The sequence below is a fragment of the Geospiza fortis genome, unplaced genomic scaffold (genome assembly GCF_000277835.1).
Source record: "Geospiza fortis unplaced genomic scaffold, GeoFor_1.0 scaffold583, whole genome shotgun sequence".
NCBI classification, from domain to species: Eukaryota; Metazoa; Chordata; class Aves; order Passeriformes; family Thraupidae; genus Geospiza; species Geospiza fortis.
In genome coordinates this window covers 349304-367417 of record NW_005054588.1, presented here as the reverse complement: position 1 = coordinate 367417, position 18114 = coordinate 349304, and the positions used below count along the sequence as shown (strand labels likewise).

The 18114-nt window shown below is 40.8% G+C and overlaps 1 protein-coding gene across 1 annotated transcript in view; it reads right to left on the bottom strand.

Annotated features, from left to right (window-relative positions):
- Nucleotides 1–1136: 1136 nt before the first annotated feature.
- PDE3A (phosphodiesterase 3A) overlaps nt 1137–18114 on the bottom strand; it is a 71718-nt gene continuing 54740 nt past the window's right edge. Inside the window, exons 8-15 of the mRNA XM_031064417.1 lie at nt 17661–17798; nt 14450–14561; nt 13088–13201; nt 11383–11582; nt 9427–9630; nt 8941–9096; nt 4898–5138; nt 1137–1650 (exon numbers count right to left, since the gene is read on the bottom strand). Of these exons, the coding sequence (XP_030920277.1) occupies nt 1403–1650; nt 4898–5138; nt 8941–9096; nt 9427–9630; nt 11383–11582; nt 13088–13201; nt 14450–14561; nt 17661–17798 (1413 nt within the window). The 3' untranslated portion in view covers nt 1137–1402. The remainder of the gene's footprint in view (nt 1651–4897; nt 5139–8940; nt 9097–9426; nt 9631–11382; nt 11583–13087; nt 13202–14449; nt 14562–17660; nt 17799–18114) is intronic.

Sequence of the window (18114 nt, the reverse complement as noted above, 5' to 3'; positions counted from 1 at the left end):
TAGATAGCTAATCATTGACAAATATATCGTGAAATAAAATATTGAAAGTGAATATCCAACCTTTTAAATAGACATTTGGCTCACAGCATAAACAACAGAGAAAACAAATGAACAGAACAACAACAACGAAAAAAAGATCTGCCGTTCTTATAGGCCTGATCTTTTTCTTTCTGTTAGGAAAAAAAAAAAAAAAGAAAGAAGAAAGGAAAAATATATTGGTGGGATCAAACATGCTGCTCCTAAGCAGAATGCCAGCAACAAACTGGCACTGGAAACCCAAGTTCCGTGAAGCCCATGAGAGTAGATCCTGGGACACCGAGTGCCCAGCCCACCAGGACTGGCACCTGTGCCCAAGCAGCTCCTCATGCCCCCTTTGCCCTCTTCCCCTGGCCCCCACGCTCCCCTTCCTTTGTCCCCCAGCAGTTTAGCTTTGTTCTCAATACCACATTTGGTGATGGATGCCCAGAGGCAGGGCAAGGGCAGGAGAGGACAGCGCCCACACACTCTGCACCTCGCAGTGCGTTCACTCTGCAGAGCACAGGCAGGGCCAGCCTTCTGCAGGGCACAGGCTGCTGTGCCAGGCACTGCTCCCTCTGCAAACAGCCCTCCTGGCACATCCCTGTCACCAGCAGTCCTGGAGGTGCCCAGGAAGAGGAGGAGGTGATGCCAGCACAGCTGGTAGGGCGAGAGCAGCGCCTGGGCTGCTGCTGAACAGAGGCTGCCCGCAGCTGGAGTGCAAACGGGGACTGGAGGGAAAGCAAAGCTCCTCAAAATTGTTTCCTTGCAGGCACGAATTCTCTAAAATTCTGGCCTTCTGTTTGTTGTGGTACGCTGGGACATGTGCTACAGCTAGTGTGGTAAGAACTCAGAGCATGCTGTATTTCCTCACATCCACTCACACTTGCAAACACCTCCTCACTCACACATATGTGTTGGCAGGATACATCAGCATTCATATAAAGCTTTGGAACTTTTATCCCTCAGCATTAAGAGCAAAAAGCTACTTAACTGGTACCTTACTGTTAACTGCAAATGTGCTTCAGAAGCAGCATTTCCTCAGATAACTTTCTCCTGTAAATATCACAGTGACCATAATATATCATTAAATGTAATTTGCTGAAGTGTGCAGCCAATAACCCTGGCTATATATATATTTATATAATTCCACCCACCCCCAAATCTCTTCAGAGAAAGTCTGTAAAGCCGGTGTTGCAGTGTGAAAGCTTCCTTGAGCAGAGGAGTTTAAACAATGTACCTCACCATAAAAAGGAAAGAGAAACAAATGAAACAGCTGTAGGCGCATTATCCCGTACTTCTACAGTGTTGTGTCTAAATGCTGTGCTGGCTTGAGAAAGAGTCTGTGCACGAGTCAATCTGTCTTAAAATACTGCTGTAAATATTGTCATTGGTTTGGTTCTACAGTTGTGTTCTCCTCTTCATCCTTCTTGGCCTTGCCTTTCTCCTCCTCCTCCTCCCTGATGGCCTGGATTTGTTCTGAAGATTGGTGCAGTGGGGATTGCTCCGTGCCTTGCTTCTCCGACCCAGCTAACCTCTCCTCATCCTCAATCACCTTCTGCCACATCTTGTGGTTCTGAAGCAGGTGCTGAGTGATCTGACAGTAGATTTTCCTCCTCTTGAACTTCTTCTTTCCTGTAAAACACCATGTGACATTAATGTGCTGGTTTCTACTGGAGAAGGAAAAGCGACTGAAGGCATAGGAAGCAGACACAGTATGCTATGACAGATTTTTAACCCCCAACATTTGAACAGTGTTAAAATTCAGAAAGCTGTGCCTCTCCAGATCTTGGGGAAAGTTTTCTGCACAGTTTGAGCCCCAGCTTCATCCTATGCCAAGGCTGCATGTTGTGCCTGACTCAGCTGCTTACAGAGGTATCTAGTCTTTAAATGATTACGCAGAAAACACGTTGCTGAGCTGTTTCTGCTCATTTTACATCAAGTTCTTAAAGACTCTGATCAACACACTGTGCCCTCCTCATCCCCAATAGATCTCTGCTTGTCCTAGGGGGAAAAAAAATCCTGATTTTGTTTTCCTGCATTCCATTTTCAAAGTCATCCATTGCTTCCCCCATCACAGTGGAGGTGACCTTAAAGCTTAAGCACAACATGGCTCTGGCAGCAGCCTCAGCTCTAAAGAAGCACCCATACAGCCAAATACTATCACAGGGAGCTTGCTTCTCTTTGCTTTTGAAGCACCAGGTCCCTGCTCTCAGCCTATGAAGTGTCTTTGTCCCTGGTGGTTCCCACAGCTCCTGACACACACTACAAGTGTTTTGCTGTCTGAAGGGTGTTTTTTTCCTGTCAATATAGTCTGTCCAACACAAATTCTTAACTCCTTAGCAGTACAAAGTTTGAAAAATTTTCCTAGTCATTAGCAGTGACAATGGCCATCACAGAGCTGAAATAACAGCCCCTCCAAAGACAACTGCTGCTTTTTCTTTAAAGTGGGTAACGTAGAGGAATGTTTTGTACCAGATAAATTTGCGTGGATTAGTATTTGCAGGTTGCCTGAAGTATGTCTGTGTCAGGATCCAAAACGTTTAGCCCTTGAAGCTTTTGAACTGGAAACAAAGAGCTTTTCACTGAGCACAGACCAAATCCAATTCAATCCTTCATTAGAAAGCCCTTGGTTCCCTGTAGGAAACCTTCAGGTTTAGCACTAATAAGAAGCCCCTCTGCTGCCAATGCTACAGCAGGACATTCTCTCCTGGGTTTCCCAGGTGACCCCACATCTTGCTGTTCTCTGCAGACACTTTGCTGTGGAGCTAAAATTTGTCTGAACCACTAAAGACTGAGTCTGTTTAATTCTTATACTTGCATAAGACCTTCAGAGCAAGTACATGCTCCTGTATAGTAAAAAAAATTAAGGCTACTTCAAGGTTATAACTCTTAAATTGATCTCAACTTCTTCAGTGAATTATCAGGACCTAGATGAAGGCATTTTCATAAAAAGATCTTTACCAACATCTATACCAGTCTTAAACTTCGTGCATCTGACATCTCAACCTTTTACTGTTTCATTTGAGAAAGTTTAGAAAGTGCAAAATTGGGTTGATCATAGGCACACACTTCTAAGGAACTATGAGGCCCCTATATTGACACAGAAGAGGTCACAGAAGCCTGAGTAAGGTCCACACAGCCACAGAGAATTTAGGGGACCTGAAGACAACAATTTGCCACACATTAGTATGATGGAGAAGAGGAGCATCCCCCATTTGGTATGAAAGAAATAGAAAGAACTTGTGGAATATTTCAAAACTTCTGATACTTTAATTTTTAAAGCTTTGAAAACCATAGTCTAAAACACTACAGTATTTGGGTGCTATAACAAGGTAAAGAAGAAAACAGGAGATCATTAAAATCAGTCTGTTTGCAATGTGAAAAGAGTTAATAATGATCAGTGCTTTTAACCTGCAAACAGCATTATTTGACTCCACTGGTGATACAGAAGAGAAGTGAATAGAGACATTAAATGAAAGGAAACCAAGGATTTCAGAGTCAGGTTAGAGACATCATGGATATATGAGAATATCCTTTATATTTTTTTTAATACAGCAGTATCAGTTTCAGGCTTTGGGGTCTGTGTTAATTCAGTTTCATACATTTCCTCCTAGCAGGCACTTCCAGAAAGGCCAATGTGCCACAAACATGTGGCTCTGCCTGTTACAGAACTGATAGATCATAAAGTGATAAATTAACCCATGGGTGTTACATTACTTGGTGTGTACTGTTCTCTATGAGATTTTTTTTGTGCATGTGAACGTGCTAAACCTAAAATATGTGCAAGGGTGTGTGTGTGTTTGTGAAAAATAGCAATGAGTAAAAATAAATACAAACTGTTTACCTCTGGATCTTACTAGAGATAAAAGGTTAATTCTGCACATCAGGAGACACAGATTTTAGTTCCACATCCATATGTGACTTACTGCACTCATCAAATCTTTCTCAGCTTTCCCAACAGAAAACAGGGAAGATACCCAGGCAGGGCATGAAAGAACATGAGTATTGGTATTTCATGAGTGCACTTTAGGCTGCTGTTTCCTAAAACTTCTGGATACAAGGGAGAGAGAGAAAGATGACTCAAAGGAGGGAAATAAAGGAACAGCAGTAGAAAATTCAGAGGGAGAAAGAACATGAAAGAAAGAAAAAGGTAAAGCAGGATTAAACTGATTAAAGGAAGAGGTCTACAGTTGCAGTAATTTCTCTTAAAAATCACTTCCCACAAGTGCCTGAAATCTCCTTTCAAGGTAAAAAACTTTCATCTCAGTACAGCAAATATTGGCAGTGTTGCCTTTCTAGAGGAGAGGCAGGAGAACATGAGCTTTAGTTACTGGTTAGCCAAATGATGCAGCTCCCAGCACACAACAAAGCAATGTTCAGTGCCAATTCTCTTCCCACTCCACTCCATGTTACCTTGAAGAGATGTGCATTAAAATGATTCCATTGTTAAGAACTCCTTTACTCCATCAGCATTGTGGATCCTCATTCTATTATTCCTGTTTGTCATGTTAACTCATGGAAATGTGAGTGTTTTCCTCAAAAAATATTTTCCCATACATCCTTTTTTCAACTGAAATTCTTGCAGTCTATCAACACCAGTCCTGAAAGAGTCTAGAAAGCCCTCATGCACAGATGATCCACCACCAGAAACCCCAGCTAAGGTAGAAATAAGTGCTGGATCTAAACCACATTGGTGCTGAAACCATGGAGCATCTCTGTGCACAGTGTAAGTGGCTACAGCTCCTCCAAGGACATCAAGGACTCACTGTCACTCTGGAGGGGGCCCGTGCTGAACCTGGCCAGCTCACAGCCTCTGCTTAGTGTTTTGGTCACTCCATGGAACTTGTTTTGTTGGAAAATGGAAGTGTCAACCACTTACTGGATTCGGCGTTTTCACAAGTTTCCATTTCTGCCGTTTCCTCCTCCTCCTGCTCATCAGTGTCTCCTGACTCATCACTCTCTTCTATCCATTTTCCTGGCATCAGCCCTGCTGAGTCATAGGAGTTGCAGAGTGGTCCCACGATGTGGGTGATGAAGGACTCCTGGAGGTGTGCCAGCTGGGGAGCAGAGCGGTCCATGAAAGGGCTGATGGGCAGCCCCAGGCTGGCCTCTTCATCACCCTGCAGATGAAAAACAGCTGTCATTCCTCACAGCTAAACGAAACAAAACCATGCCACAAAAAGGAGTAAAGCACATCCAGCCAATTAAAAATGCTGAAAGGACAACATTTAGATGCCAGCCTGTTGTATTTGTGGGGTGCCCCAACGAAGGCAGGAATGATGAATCTGACTCCATGTCTCAGAAGGTTAATTTATTATTTTAAGATACTATATTATATTAAAGGATACTAAACTAAACTATACTAAAGAATACAGAAAGGATACCTAGAGAAGGCAAAAAAGATAATAATGACAACTCTTGACTCTTTCTGGAGCCTGACGCAGCCTGACCCTGATTGGCCATTGAGTCAAAACAATTCACATTAAACCAATGAAATAATCACCTGTGGTAAACAATCTCCAAACACATTCCAAAGCAGCAAAACACAAGAGAAGCAAATCAGATAATTACTGTTTTTCTTTTTCTCTGAGGCTTCTCAGCTTCCCAGGAGAAAAATCCTGGGCGAAGGGATTTTTCCAGAAAATGTGAATGCCACACCAGCCTGGCACTTCCATCATGACAGTGCCATCGTGTCAAATGGGCACAGTTACAGCTCTTTTCTTGTAGGAACTGCTACCAACCCACTACCAATAATGTGAATTTAACAAGGATGAATTTAACAATGACTCTGCGGAAGGATGCCCCCAGCCCTGAACTTTACACTGTGTGAAAACTTCAAAATTGTTATTTCATTTCTTTCTTCACATTATTAAAAAAAAAAATTCTTTCTGACTGTGTGATTGTTAGTTCACAACAGCCTTGTTTACAGGGAATAAGACAACTTCTACATGACAGGGCTGTCTCACCAGACCAGCTTTGTTATTGACCTCATCCTTATTAAAAGTAACCTGGAGATGTCCTTTTGGCTTTGGGTCATAAATATTTGTTTCCTGTGACTATTAGAATGATCCCAATTAAAGCAATGTATGACATTCATTTGCTCAAAACCACTCAATCTTTCCTGCAAAGCTTTTTTGGGGGAGAGAGAGAGAGGCATAAGATGAGGTTTTTTTCTCTCTTCTCTTGATGTAAAATAAAGTAAAACTTCATTGCAGACCCAAATCTGATATACTCAATTCCCTATCACAGCAAAGGTTCTGGTGATATCAGTGAGCTTTCAGCTGAGCAAACATGACCAGACCAGATGCCATCTCCCCCCCAAAAATATCTAACCTCCCTAATCAAGCCTGATATGTAACTGATTGCTGCAATACAATACAGAGTTCTATATTATGGAATACATGTTAGAATTTGGAGATGCATTTTCAGTTTCCATTATGTTTGCTTATATTTATTGCCTTGTAATGTAAATTTTTCAAAAGTAATGGTCTTCACAGCTGACTAACATCTATCCGTATTTGGTGAAGGCCAAAAACAAGAGCTAGATTTTGGAGTACAAACAGCAAATATCTCATTTCCTTGTGTTTTGTTTGCTTATTTTATAATAACCAACCCTGAAATGTTATGTGCAATCATTTTAAACAAAATATTTGTGTTGACAAAACACTGAAACATGCCATCCATTCTTGAAATAGCAAGCACATTAAGAAGAGGTGACAGCTTGCTCTTCTTTACAGAAACATGTTTGAGAAACATTGTCCTAGCTCTGAACTGGGAGAAATGCTGACTGTTGAAATGTTTACAAATTCTTTTTTATTGTTCTGTTAAAACATGATTTATTATGAGAAACATCTTGCAGTGCAGTTTTTTTAATTCTGATATGTCTGTCTTCAAATAATTCTACTGGACATGTGAAGAGAAGGAAACATCCTGCAACAATATGACACAGGATTTTGAATAAGCAGTTTTTTAATAAGCAGTTTTTATGTATATGGGAGTGAAATTCTTGAAAGGAAATGGTGTTTATTGTAACAAAGATATTTCATTATTTTCACAGCATAGGCTGAATCCACATATGTGTAAATTTTGATAATACTTCCAGGAAAATTCAAACTTCCCATAAAAATCTCCTTTTTAGAAATGAGAATATGAAGACTTTTCCAGTCACAGAAAAAAATCTAATGCTTAAAACCACAGTGAACATGGTTTGATACACCTCTTGTAGCATATTAAAATAAAGAAAAATAGATTTTAATAGAGATGAAAGTAACTGAGAATCTAGCTCATCCTCCTTAGTGCAAAAAAGAAATCCAAAAAAGAAAATGTTCTCTGTTCTGGATCCCATTTCTGAATGATGGGAAATAACACAGTCTCATTCTGTGGAACAGATAACACAATATCTTCCCACATCTGTATCCTCACAAGCTTGATTCACTCTCCAAGGCTTTGCTGATGTTTATATATTGGGGCACTTCCCTCTGATATAACTTTTATGGGAAAAAAGGAAAGTCATATCCTACATCTGATTGCTTCTGTCTGCATGCACTAGTCACCCACACAAGCTTTCATCATCACCAGAACTGTGAAGCACAGTTTGTTGGGACAGAGGTCATGAAGAAGAAAAGGATTTCCTGAAAGAAAATTTGGGGCATGAAGGTTGTTTTGAGACACACTCTGTTTGTTTAAGAAAAAAAATTAAAACAAAAATGGAATCAGCTATATTCATACTATAGGTAAGGCTCGTTGTACTTTCTTTTCTTGGGAGATTTGAAAGAAAGGAAGAAGCTTCAGGTCAGTGTCTGAATTATGTCCCTTTCCCTGTCTCTTTACATTCTCCAGAAGGCAGCACCAAATCCTGGCTGGATATTTTTTTCCCAAACTGTAAGTGCAGTAAATTTAAGGGAAGTTGAAAAAGCTCTAAAAGGGATTAGTCTGTGACTCCAAGTTACTGCACAGCCTCCCTGAGAAGTCTGTGGGTTGTCTAGTTCAGTTATTTAGCTTGTTTGCTTCATCTGGAAAAGAAAGGATGTGGAGTTTAATCTGACCAGAACATCCAAAATGTTCCCACTCAGGAAACAGGAACAGTGTGGGAACAGTCCTGACCCTTGCACTCAGCAGGGCTAAATAGTTTCAAATGAGAAAATTAGGTTCAATTAAAGGCTCCCTTACACCTAGAAAGAGAGGAGCAGTGCCTGGCTGTATTCCCAGGGTTTCTACATCAATCTGTGCCTCTCCTCCTTCCTTGTGCCACCAGCATGGCCCTGCATAAAGAGTGCAGTTGTACTGACCAACCTCTGAGAGCTGCAAGGGCTGTCTTAAAACTGAAATATGGCTCTGGGAGCAGCTGTGTTTGGCCTGTGATGAACTGAAAGCCAGTGCTGCAGTCCTGCTCAGCACATAAAGGTTCAGGTTGTGTGAACAGAGGTGTGGCCTGCAGAGGAGCTAGAACAATCCTACTGCTCTGTTTAGACCATCTGAACAAGGACATTGTGAGACTACATGTCAATAAAAGTGTGAGACTGCAGAGGAGAGCCATGAGAAGCAGCTGATGTCTTGAGAGAACACAGAAGGAAGAATGAAAACTTGGTTTGCGCTAAAGAAGAGAGAAATGACAGCCATGATGGAAAGAAAAAAACAGGAGAAAAACAACAGGAAAAAAACAACTGGAAATAAAAGAGGAAAGGAACATTTGTTCACTATGCCAGCGCTTGTCCACAGCGCCAGACTTAAACTCCAACCTGTAGAAACACCATCACCAGAGGTCTCTGAGGACACATCAGAAACTTCAGTGACAAATGGACTTTCACTTGTCTAGCAAATAAAATGGATGAATGTGACTCTAACCAACCTCTTCACCCTTACTCTCAGTGACTTTTCACTGGCCAGCAGCACTGTCATGCAGCAGCTTTGGAATGCCTTTACCTGCTCATAGAACTCGTTGACAATGCCCTCTGTCCACTGCAGGTGCAGGTCCTTGCACTTGGCAGGCCCGTTGATGTCAGCCAGCTTGATGCACATCTGGCAGACCAGCAGGCGGTCATTCTCGTTGGTCCAGTCAATGCCAACATCATCATTCACCTGGGAGACAGGGAAAGGAAACAGGATGGTGATGCCAGGCAAAAGAGGAAAATCTGATCTGGGGTATTCCAAAATATATTTAGCTGTTCAACAAAATCACTAGCATAAGCAGGTGAGCTAAGCCCAGGCTGGAGTTAACAATATGGAAAGGGAAAAATAAGTGAAAAGCAATATAATATATATATATATTATTTATAATATAAAAATATATTATAAATAAAATACAGCAGCCAAAAGGACATTCAGGGGAAATAGAAACCCTTTTTGCTCGATGCTCCCAAGGCCCACAATCTTTTCTGACCGTGCCCCAGAAACCCAAACTGAGCTCACCTTGGCGTTGAACTTGGCCACGAAATCAAAGTGCTTCTTCAGGTCAGTAGCCAGGATGGCCTCGATGACGAGGAAGCGGAAATGCTTGAACTCCACGTGGTCCAGGTTGACCAGGAAGTTGTACTCTGGCCTGGACATGAAGAGGTTCCAGGCAGCAGCAGCGTGGTGGTTCTCCAGCACGGAGCGGTCGTTGTACAGCACCGCCTGTGGAAGCAGCACAAGGGGCAGCTGAGGAACATCTCAGCAAAATCATCTTGGAAAAACCATCTTGGCAGAACCATCTCTGCAAAATCATCTACACAAAACCATCTTAGAAAAATCATCTTCGCAAAACCTTCTTAGCAAAATCATCTTGGCAAAACCATCTCAGCAAAACCCTCTCAGCAAAAGCATTTTCTCAATATCATCTCAGCAAAATCATCTCAGCAAAATCATCTCGGCAGAACCATCTTGGCAGAACCATCTACACAAAACCCTCTTAGCAAAATCATCGCAGCAAAACCATCTTAGCAAAATCATCTTAGCAGAACCATCCTGGCAAAATAATCTCAGCAAAATCATCTTAGCAAACCATCTCAGAAAAAGCATCTTGACAAAACCATCTCAGCAAAACCCTCTCAGGAAAATCACAGCAATGGCTCATCCTGTTTCAGGCCACAGGTTGATGGCTAATATAACATAGGTGTGTGCTTCCCGGATTGTCAGAATGAACCTCACTTAATGAATTATTTCTCTTTGCTAATTGCACCAGGCAATTGTGTCCATGCAGGACTGATTCCAAAGACAGAAACAGGTGGAATTCCAGTGTGTAACCTGAAAACATATACTCAGCCTGACAGATATCTCAGGGCTAAAATCCAAAATGGGTCAAATCTTTATCAAAATAAGATGCTAAAGTCTCATAGGGATGGCAATTCCATTCAGAAAATAGCAAGAAAATTATTTTTCCTATTAATTTATTTTTAAACTAAAGTAAATACAAAAAGGCTAATCATCTAACTTCCTTTTCTGATTTTTACAAGCACAGAGCTATAGCACTTGTTTCTTACAATTAGATTTAAAGATAATAAATCTTCTCCCAGTCTATTTACGTGGCCAAAGTATCAAAGCTTTTCATCACAGAAATGCATTGCAAGGATGAGAAGCATTTCTATCAATTCATAGACACAAAGTGACACCAGAGTGAGTTCAGGTGACTTGCTTTTGGTGACAGAGGAAGTTTGGTTGCAAGTTGGGAAGCAAATCCAGAATTTCTGCATCCTTACCTGACCTGCCACCATTAAGATACCTTTTTTTAAATTTCCTCATCAATAGAAGTATTTTTCAGCACAGGGTGCTGAAGGAAGGCGGGTCAGCTATGTAAAGCAAGATGATTTCATAATTAAGCCAATAAAGAGTGACTCAGAATTGCTGAATTCAACTCTCAGGACTGGCAGCACTTTCTGTGTAACCTTAGGCAAGCCTCAATTCTACATTTACAACACTGAAATTAGTTTTCTCTCCCTGCTTCCAAATACTTTGATAAAAAGACTGAAGCTGCTCATATTCTATAGAAGCAACAGAAAATGTGTTATGATCATGCACAATTAACTTGCAAAGCACAGTCAGCTACACAATTGGGATGTTTTATTTTATTTAATCTTTCTGCGCATTACTTGGTAGAACAATTCTTCCATTCTTCCACAGTTACAGGTTCTCTTTCAGTCAGCAGAGCTTTACCTTCTTCACTGGCACAGTTGATCAGTACCTTTCTCAACAGCTCTGCTAACCGAGGGTGTGTGAGAAGCCTCTTACCAGCAATCCCCAAGTGAAGTGATTATTTCTGTCACTTTGACAAGCTGTTTCAAAATATTTGGCAGCCTTGTGCTTAACGGAAGCCACAGGCACCACCAGCAAGGAAAAGCTGTCATGGAGACCTTCCAAACTCCACAGCAACACTGCCTGAGGTGTGTTTACCTGAGGAGCACTCGTTGCTACCAAGAAGGCATTGGTCCTTCCAGGGTGATCATAGTCATGCATGGCTGCAGCCACATAAAGAGCCATCAGCTCCAGGGCAGGGATGTTGCCAGCCAGGCACCCGTAGCTGTCATCTGTAGGTGTGTATGTCTTGGAAAACACATACCCCATGTGGCCATGGGTGATCCCACTGTCAGAATCTGAGCAGAAAGAAAGAAATGGAAATAGTAAAAAATCCAGGGCCACTCTTTCAGTGAGAGAAGCAATAAAGCAGGGAGAGAAGGAGCAAATTTACAGTAAGGATAAATGCAGCCTGACCTCAGGGCTTTCTGTGCCTATGATCCAGTACAATAAGGCAAACAGTTGGAAAGGAACAAATTCTGATCCCACCTGGGGATCCTTCCAGCCCTCCAGCAAAACCTACTCTGCAACTATATAAGTTACAAGCAGTAAGACATGGATTCACAGCCATGCTGGAGCTTTGTGGGGAAACTTGATCTTCCCACTCCTTTCTGTAATTTCTTTCATCATGTAGACATGTCCATGAGACACTGATAGTCCTTAAAGCAATGGACTAGAATTTAATAATTAAATTACAGCGCATGTTTTCCAATACAAATGTCTAGACTTAGGATCCTCTTATCCTCCTCTTTTTGAAGCATCTTGAGCATACCTGTCAGAGACAGATACTGAGAGGCTTTGCTAATTTAATCTGAACTTGCATGCCACTGAACTATGTCTTTCAAATAACAAACATCAAAATGCCCCAGAACTCGACACCTTTCATTCCACCTCACCTACAAAGCCACTGAAATCCCCTGCTAATAAATTTTTCCAGGAATAAAACCCTTTACCACCACACAAACCAAAAACAAACAAAAAACACCCCCAAAATCAAAACAAAAACAACCACAACAAAACAAAACCAAAAACCAAACAGAAACAAACAAACAAACAAAAAAAAAAAAAAAAAAGAAAAAGAAAAAGAAAAAAAAAGAAAAAAGAAAAAAAAAGGCAGAAACGGAACAAACTCCTGCTTTTCCAGCAACTCTCTGAGAACTCCCATGAAACACAGACAGGTCTTCTAGTTACCACAACTGAACATGGAGAAATTAATATAAAAATGCAAGAAAAACAGCTTCCTGTATTGAGCAATCATAAAACAGAAGAAGAGTGGTCTTGTAAATTGGAATTGCCAGATGGTAACAAATCCTTTTATTTAGAGATACAGAGGAAAAGCAAAGAACACTTTATGATAGCCAAGCAGTGGCAAGTGCACAGCACTGCCTGCATGGCCCAGAAATTGTAGAATAGCAAAACAATGAAGGGTTTAAGGATTTAAGTCTGTAGTGCCACTGGTACAGCCCTGAAAAGCACTAATAATACAGTTCTCCTAGGGAAAAACCTTTTGCAAAAATAAAAACCTTTTGCAAAAATCAAATGGTAACAAAGATCTGTCATTAAAGGTGACCACAAAAGCTTGCATTCACATATCATTAAATGTCAAATATTAAGTTTTGGAGGAACAATCCCATTCCCTTCAAAGTTACACAAACACACCTGAACACCTTCAACATCCACTGTGCTATTGAACTTCCACACTGTGTTACAGACTGCAAAAAATTCTGCATGCAATCCCCAGCTGTTGCCTTTTTGACAGTAAATTTCAGGAGTGAAACTTGAGGATGATGACATTTAAATATACCTGAATCACTGGCCGAGCCGTGGTCGTTGATGACAGTGGGGAGTCCCGGGATGGGCTGGGTTGTGAGGTACCACACGGCGTGCAGCACATCCGTGGCATGGATTCGGTTGTGATCTGTGATGGGGAGAAAACCAGGCAGCCGTAAAACACCAGGCATTGCTGACAGAGGGCTGCCAGCACCATCTAGTGGGTACCGTGTGCCAAAATCCAGCAGAGACAAAACCAACATTAGCACGAGCAGCAGAGCTGATCCTACCTTTTTCACAGAAATGAAAAAAAAGAAGATAAATTGATTTTTCTATTAGAAGGAGATTCCTTTTTATTAAAACAACAACAACAACAAAAAAACCACTTAAGAAAAAAACAAGTAAATATAGTTCTAGGTTCATAAAAATCCCAGAGACTCTATGAACAGTTAAATGTTTTAAACAGAAAGGAATGGCTTCAGCAGAATAGGCTGTGAGACTCCCATCTCTGACCTCTTCAGGCTGTGATCTGCTGCTTGGATCCCTGATCCAGCTCAAACACAAGGAAAGCATCAAAACTGGGGCTCTCACTTTCCCAGAACAGATTCCAAACCACCTGGCTGAAGGCATTTTGAAGTAGCTTTCCTTAAATCCTTCTCACTGTTTGAGGTAGCTTTCCTTAAATCCTTCCCATTGCTCCAACTGGTATGTAATATTTGACAGAGAGACTACATGACTTATAATGATTTCTCCCACATTTTTCTGTGAGTGTAGAGAAAACAGAGTGTTCTGTGTTCCTCAGTGCTGGGTTTATCTGCCACTAAAATGAGTAATACTCTTTCCTCCTTTAGCGCTGAAGCATTTTGATAAATTTGACTTGAGTTAGTAAATACTTTGGGGATGACAGAAAACAGGTTTTTCAGGGAAAAAAAATGTTTCCCACTGAAAAATATCAGCTATGTTGTAATAATAGAACAGGGTTCACTCATGTTTTGGGTATATTTTTTCTGCTTATAAAGCTCATCTCCTTTGGTAGCATAGCACTGCTACTGTGTAAAAGTCCAAGTTGCCTTTAGGGAGTTAATGTTTCAAAAACCTCCAACTGGAGCACTGGGGTACACTTGCATTATCAGGAAGCAGTCTTTATTTATAACAGCTTTATATGATTTCTGGCTTGTGCAGATTTGGCCATGAATTATGAAACAATGTAAAAGATGAAATACAAAGTAAAAAAGATGACAGGCTGTGGTTCAGCACCAGCCTCTGCCTAGTCATCCACTTGATCATGATGTACTGGAAGAAAAAAAGAAGCTTTATAATGCAAGAAGAAAGGCTTCAATACAAAATCCCCAAAACTTGAGGGAAGCATCATTATGTGCCAGGAATTTTTACTTACAAGGTATCTCTCGGTATCCGCACTCCAAGGCATGAAAGTAGTTCATAAATTCCCTCACTGGTATTTTAAAGGTTTCAAACAGCCCCATGTCATCAAAAAGCCTGTATGATACCTGAAAGAAAACAACAACAACAAAAAAATCTATGTTGCTAAGTAGATGAGAAAAACTCTACAAATTAGATATAAAACTTCTTAGGTTGAATTACCCTGTGAAATTCTGCTTTCCTGGGAGTATTTTCCCAAATCCTTGACTCAAATAAATCCCCCCAGGGGAGCACTGACTTTGACCCTCATCCATGGAGAAAGTTTCCCAGACTTCAAGACAGACTGGAATCCACAAAAGTGTGAAATAGATTATAGAGAGCAGTGTGGGTGTGTCACTTGGCGAGAAATTGAGGGTTTGGGATTTTTAGTGTGTTGTGGATGGAAGCAAGATGGAGGGCACAGGGCATCATCCTGGGTTTCTTCTTCATGCTTCTTCCTCCTCCTTCTTCTTGGGGTTGGGGGGCATTTTGTAATTGGGCAGAAAAGTCTGCACTGGGGGCTCTGTGGGATCAGTTACTGGGTTAAAAGGGAAAATAATCCAGGTGTCAGTTCTTAATTGGGTAGTTTACCCTTAAAAGACCTTGTACCAAGAGACTGTTGGCCATTTGGTGCCTTCTAATGAAAAGCTGTCCAACTCCCAGCAGTGAGACTGTTTTACTGATAAGAAATAATAAACACCTGAGTGTGAACATGAATTACTGTCTCAGGTGCCTTCAATCCAGACCCAGAGAAACCCCTCAACCAGTACCCCTATGTATATTGGCCCAACAATAAAAGCTAAACCACAGGTTTCAGTCTTCCAGGAGCTGTAAGAAAAGTGTTAAGTGTGACTGAAGATATTGTTGAATTTTATGGCCTCTTATGAAGCAACAGCTAAGTTCTGAGAGCTTGGCTCTGTTTCTGAAATGAGATTGAATTTATGCTCCTCTCTGAACCCTTTCATGCACATTTGTCACTGCCAAACTGACTGGGCTTGCCACTCCAGTTTGCACAGATGCTTTCATGGCTCCTGACTGGTTTGGGGTCTTTTTATATGTCTGAATCAATTTAACATTCCACAAAGAAGGAACAGATATCTCAAGCAGCTTCAAAGATGCTAAGCCAGCATTTGCCTTCTAAACTGAATGCTTCCCTGGAGGCATGTGTCAACTCTGCTTTGTTCCATCTCATAAATTTAACCTAGCATGGCAAACATAGTTAATTCAGCTTTTTAATTTACTTTATTTTTTTGAACGGGTTAGTCCATTTGATAGCAAAATACTGAGAATAAATCATTGCAGCTTTTTTTTTAACCTTTGTTAATAATATCCCAGGACTTAAAAATCAAACCAGGAAAAAAAATAGTGCTTTTGTCTGGAGAAAAAGAATTATATATTTTAGTTTCCTGATTTCTGAAAATAATTTCATTAGCAACATCTGAGTAGGTGGGGGTAGTAAGGATCTCTGTTTTGTGAACAAGGTAGAACTTGCTATACTCTGCTGTTAGGGAGAAGGAGTTATTATAAACAGCTGTTACAAAAAATGTTTAATTTTCATCACAAATATTAAACCTTGTCAATTTTATTTCTCAAGCCTCATTTTATGGAACTGTGAAGTGGATAACATGTTGAGAACCTGTGCAAAAACCAGATTTTTAGGAAGTAGAGTGAGGAGCTTTAGTGCAATTTGAGAGAAGCACAGAGGATTTGTGTGCAGAGGTACAGAAGCCCATGCAGCTTGGTCAAGTGCTTAAAGCCTACAGAGGGACCCAGGTAAAACCAGAACAAATTCTGGCTCATCCAGACTGTTCTTTATGCCATTAAAGGAAAGTTCTGCTTTTCCTTATGTTTCATTCATCATTCCATTATCATTCCACGCTATCAGAAAGACGACCAGTATGATCTAGAAGAGCATTTCACACATCACACACTCACTGTCCAGTGCAAAAGTGCCTCAGTGAGCATCACTGAGTTTATCCAATAAATATATCCAATATCCACAGCTTGCCTATTTCTCTAAAATGAACCTAGAGACTTGGCAGGCTGGTCAAACTCAGATGTTGCTTGCCAAGCTGCAGAACACAAAAAGGCAGAGCGCAGAATAAATCTGAATCCATGCCATGGTTCTCCTTGTTGACCACCAGATAATTGAATGTAGCTGAATAATAGGTAACCACCAAGGGACTGTGGTTTGATCCAGCATTCTCTGGAGCTTGTTACACTGAAATCTGCCTGACACAGTAACCTCTGTGTTTCTGGGGGGGTGATAATTGTACCACATTGTACCAATTCACTTTATCTCTTCTTTCCAGCACTCATCACTACATAATGCCTTGTAAAGTGATCCTCACTCAGTCTGATTCTCTTGGGTTTTTTTTCCCTTTCATCCCTAAATAATAATAAAAATAATTACTTGCTTTTCCTGTTTAATAATCTTCAATAATTTTCTAAGGAAAAATGACGAATTTGTCAGTGTGCCAGGAAAAGGGGCATAACAGATTAGAACGTTCAGCCAAGAAAGTGATTATGGGAGGTGACACCAATCGTGCTGGGTAGGCACAGGCTGTGTCAGTAGCTGAATTAAACCCACAGGAAGGAATAAAAACCTGAGAGCTGAAAGAAAGACTAGTAAGCTCTCCCAACTCATAGCAAATCTTTCCTATGTAATATTATATTAATTTTCTCTCAAAGTTCTGATTCTTAAAAATGAGGGAATATAGCAAGAATTCTTTCTACCCCCACTTCCTCAAAGCTTGCTTTCTTTCCCAGCCTGAAATCTGAAATGTTTTATTTCTAGGATCTTATACTGGAGTCTTTAGTATAAAAGAGGACCAAAACTCTGTATATCTTGCATCCACTGAATATATTTACTGTTTAGCCCTCCCATGCTAATCTAAACCCTGTGAGAAATCCTTTCCCAAAAACTCAGTAAGGGCTGGAAGCATCTCAAGAGAATATTCAGAAGAGCAGAGAGCAGAAAGCAAAATAGGTGCGTGATTTTTCTCTTTCACATTTTTAAATTTACAAATAAAGACATTCAAAAGAAAGGAATATAATGAGACAGAGTTCATACTGTCAGCTTTGAATTAGGTGTCAGGGATCATCAGCTTGTAAGGAAAATGGCTTCTAACATGTCTGTGTCTAAATCTGTCAACATTTAGACCCTGCAGACAAGGTGCACCTCTCACCTGACTCAGAATCCGACCACATTTCTTCCCAATTTTTTCCACCAAATCAAAGATTGGGAAGTTCCAACTATTTAGCTGCTCCATCAGGGGATCCAAGTTGTCCATAACCAGAGGCTCAGGAGCCAGTACAGGCTTGTCCTGTGCCAAAAATCAGAATAAAAAGGATTGTTAGTTCAGTGAAGCATCTCAAGCAAAAACTGATGCTCTTAAAAGCTAAAGTCACATTAGCATCATGTGTAAGTCTGTGGTACTTCACTCAGCTCAGATAGATGTCCTCATTTCTTGCAGCCCTGCAGCTACTCACTCTCCTTTGTAACGTGTTTCACTTGAATGGATAGGAAATTCTGTTTATGAAACAGCAGTGCCTGCACTTAGCACTGAGACTCACTCATTCATTCACTCCTGGGAATCATTCATTCATTTCCAAGGGAGGCTGCCTTCATTGTGAAATTCA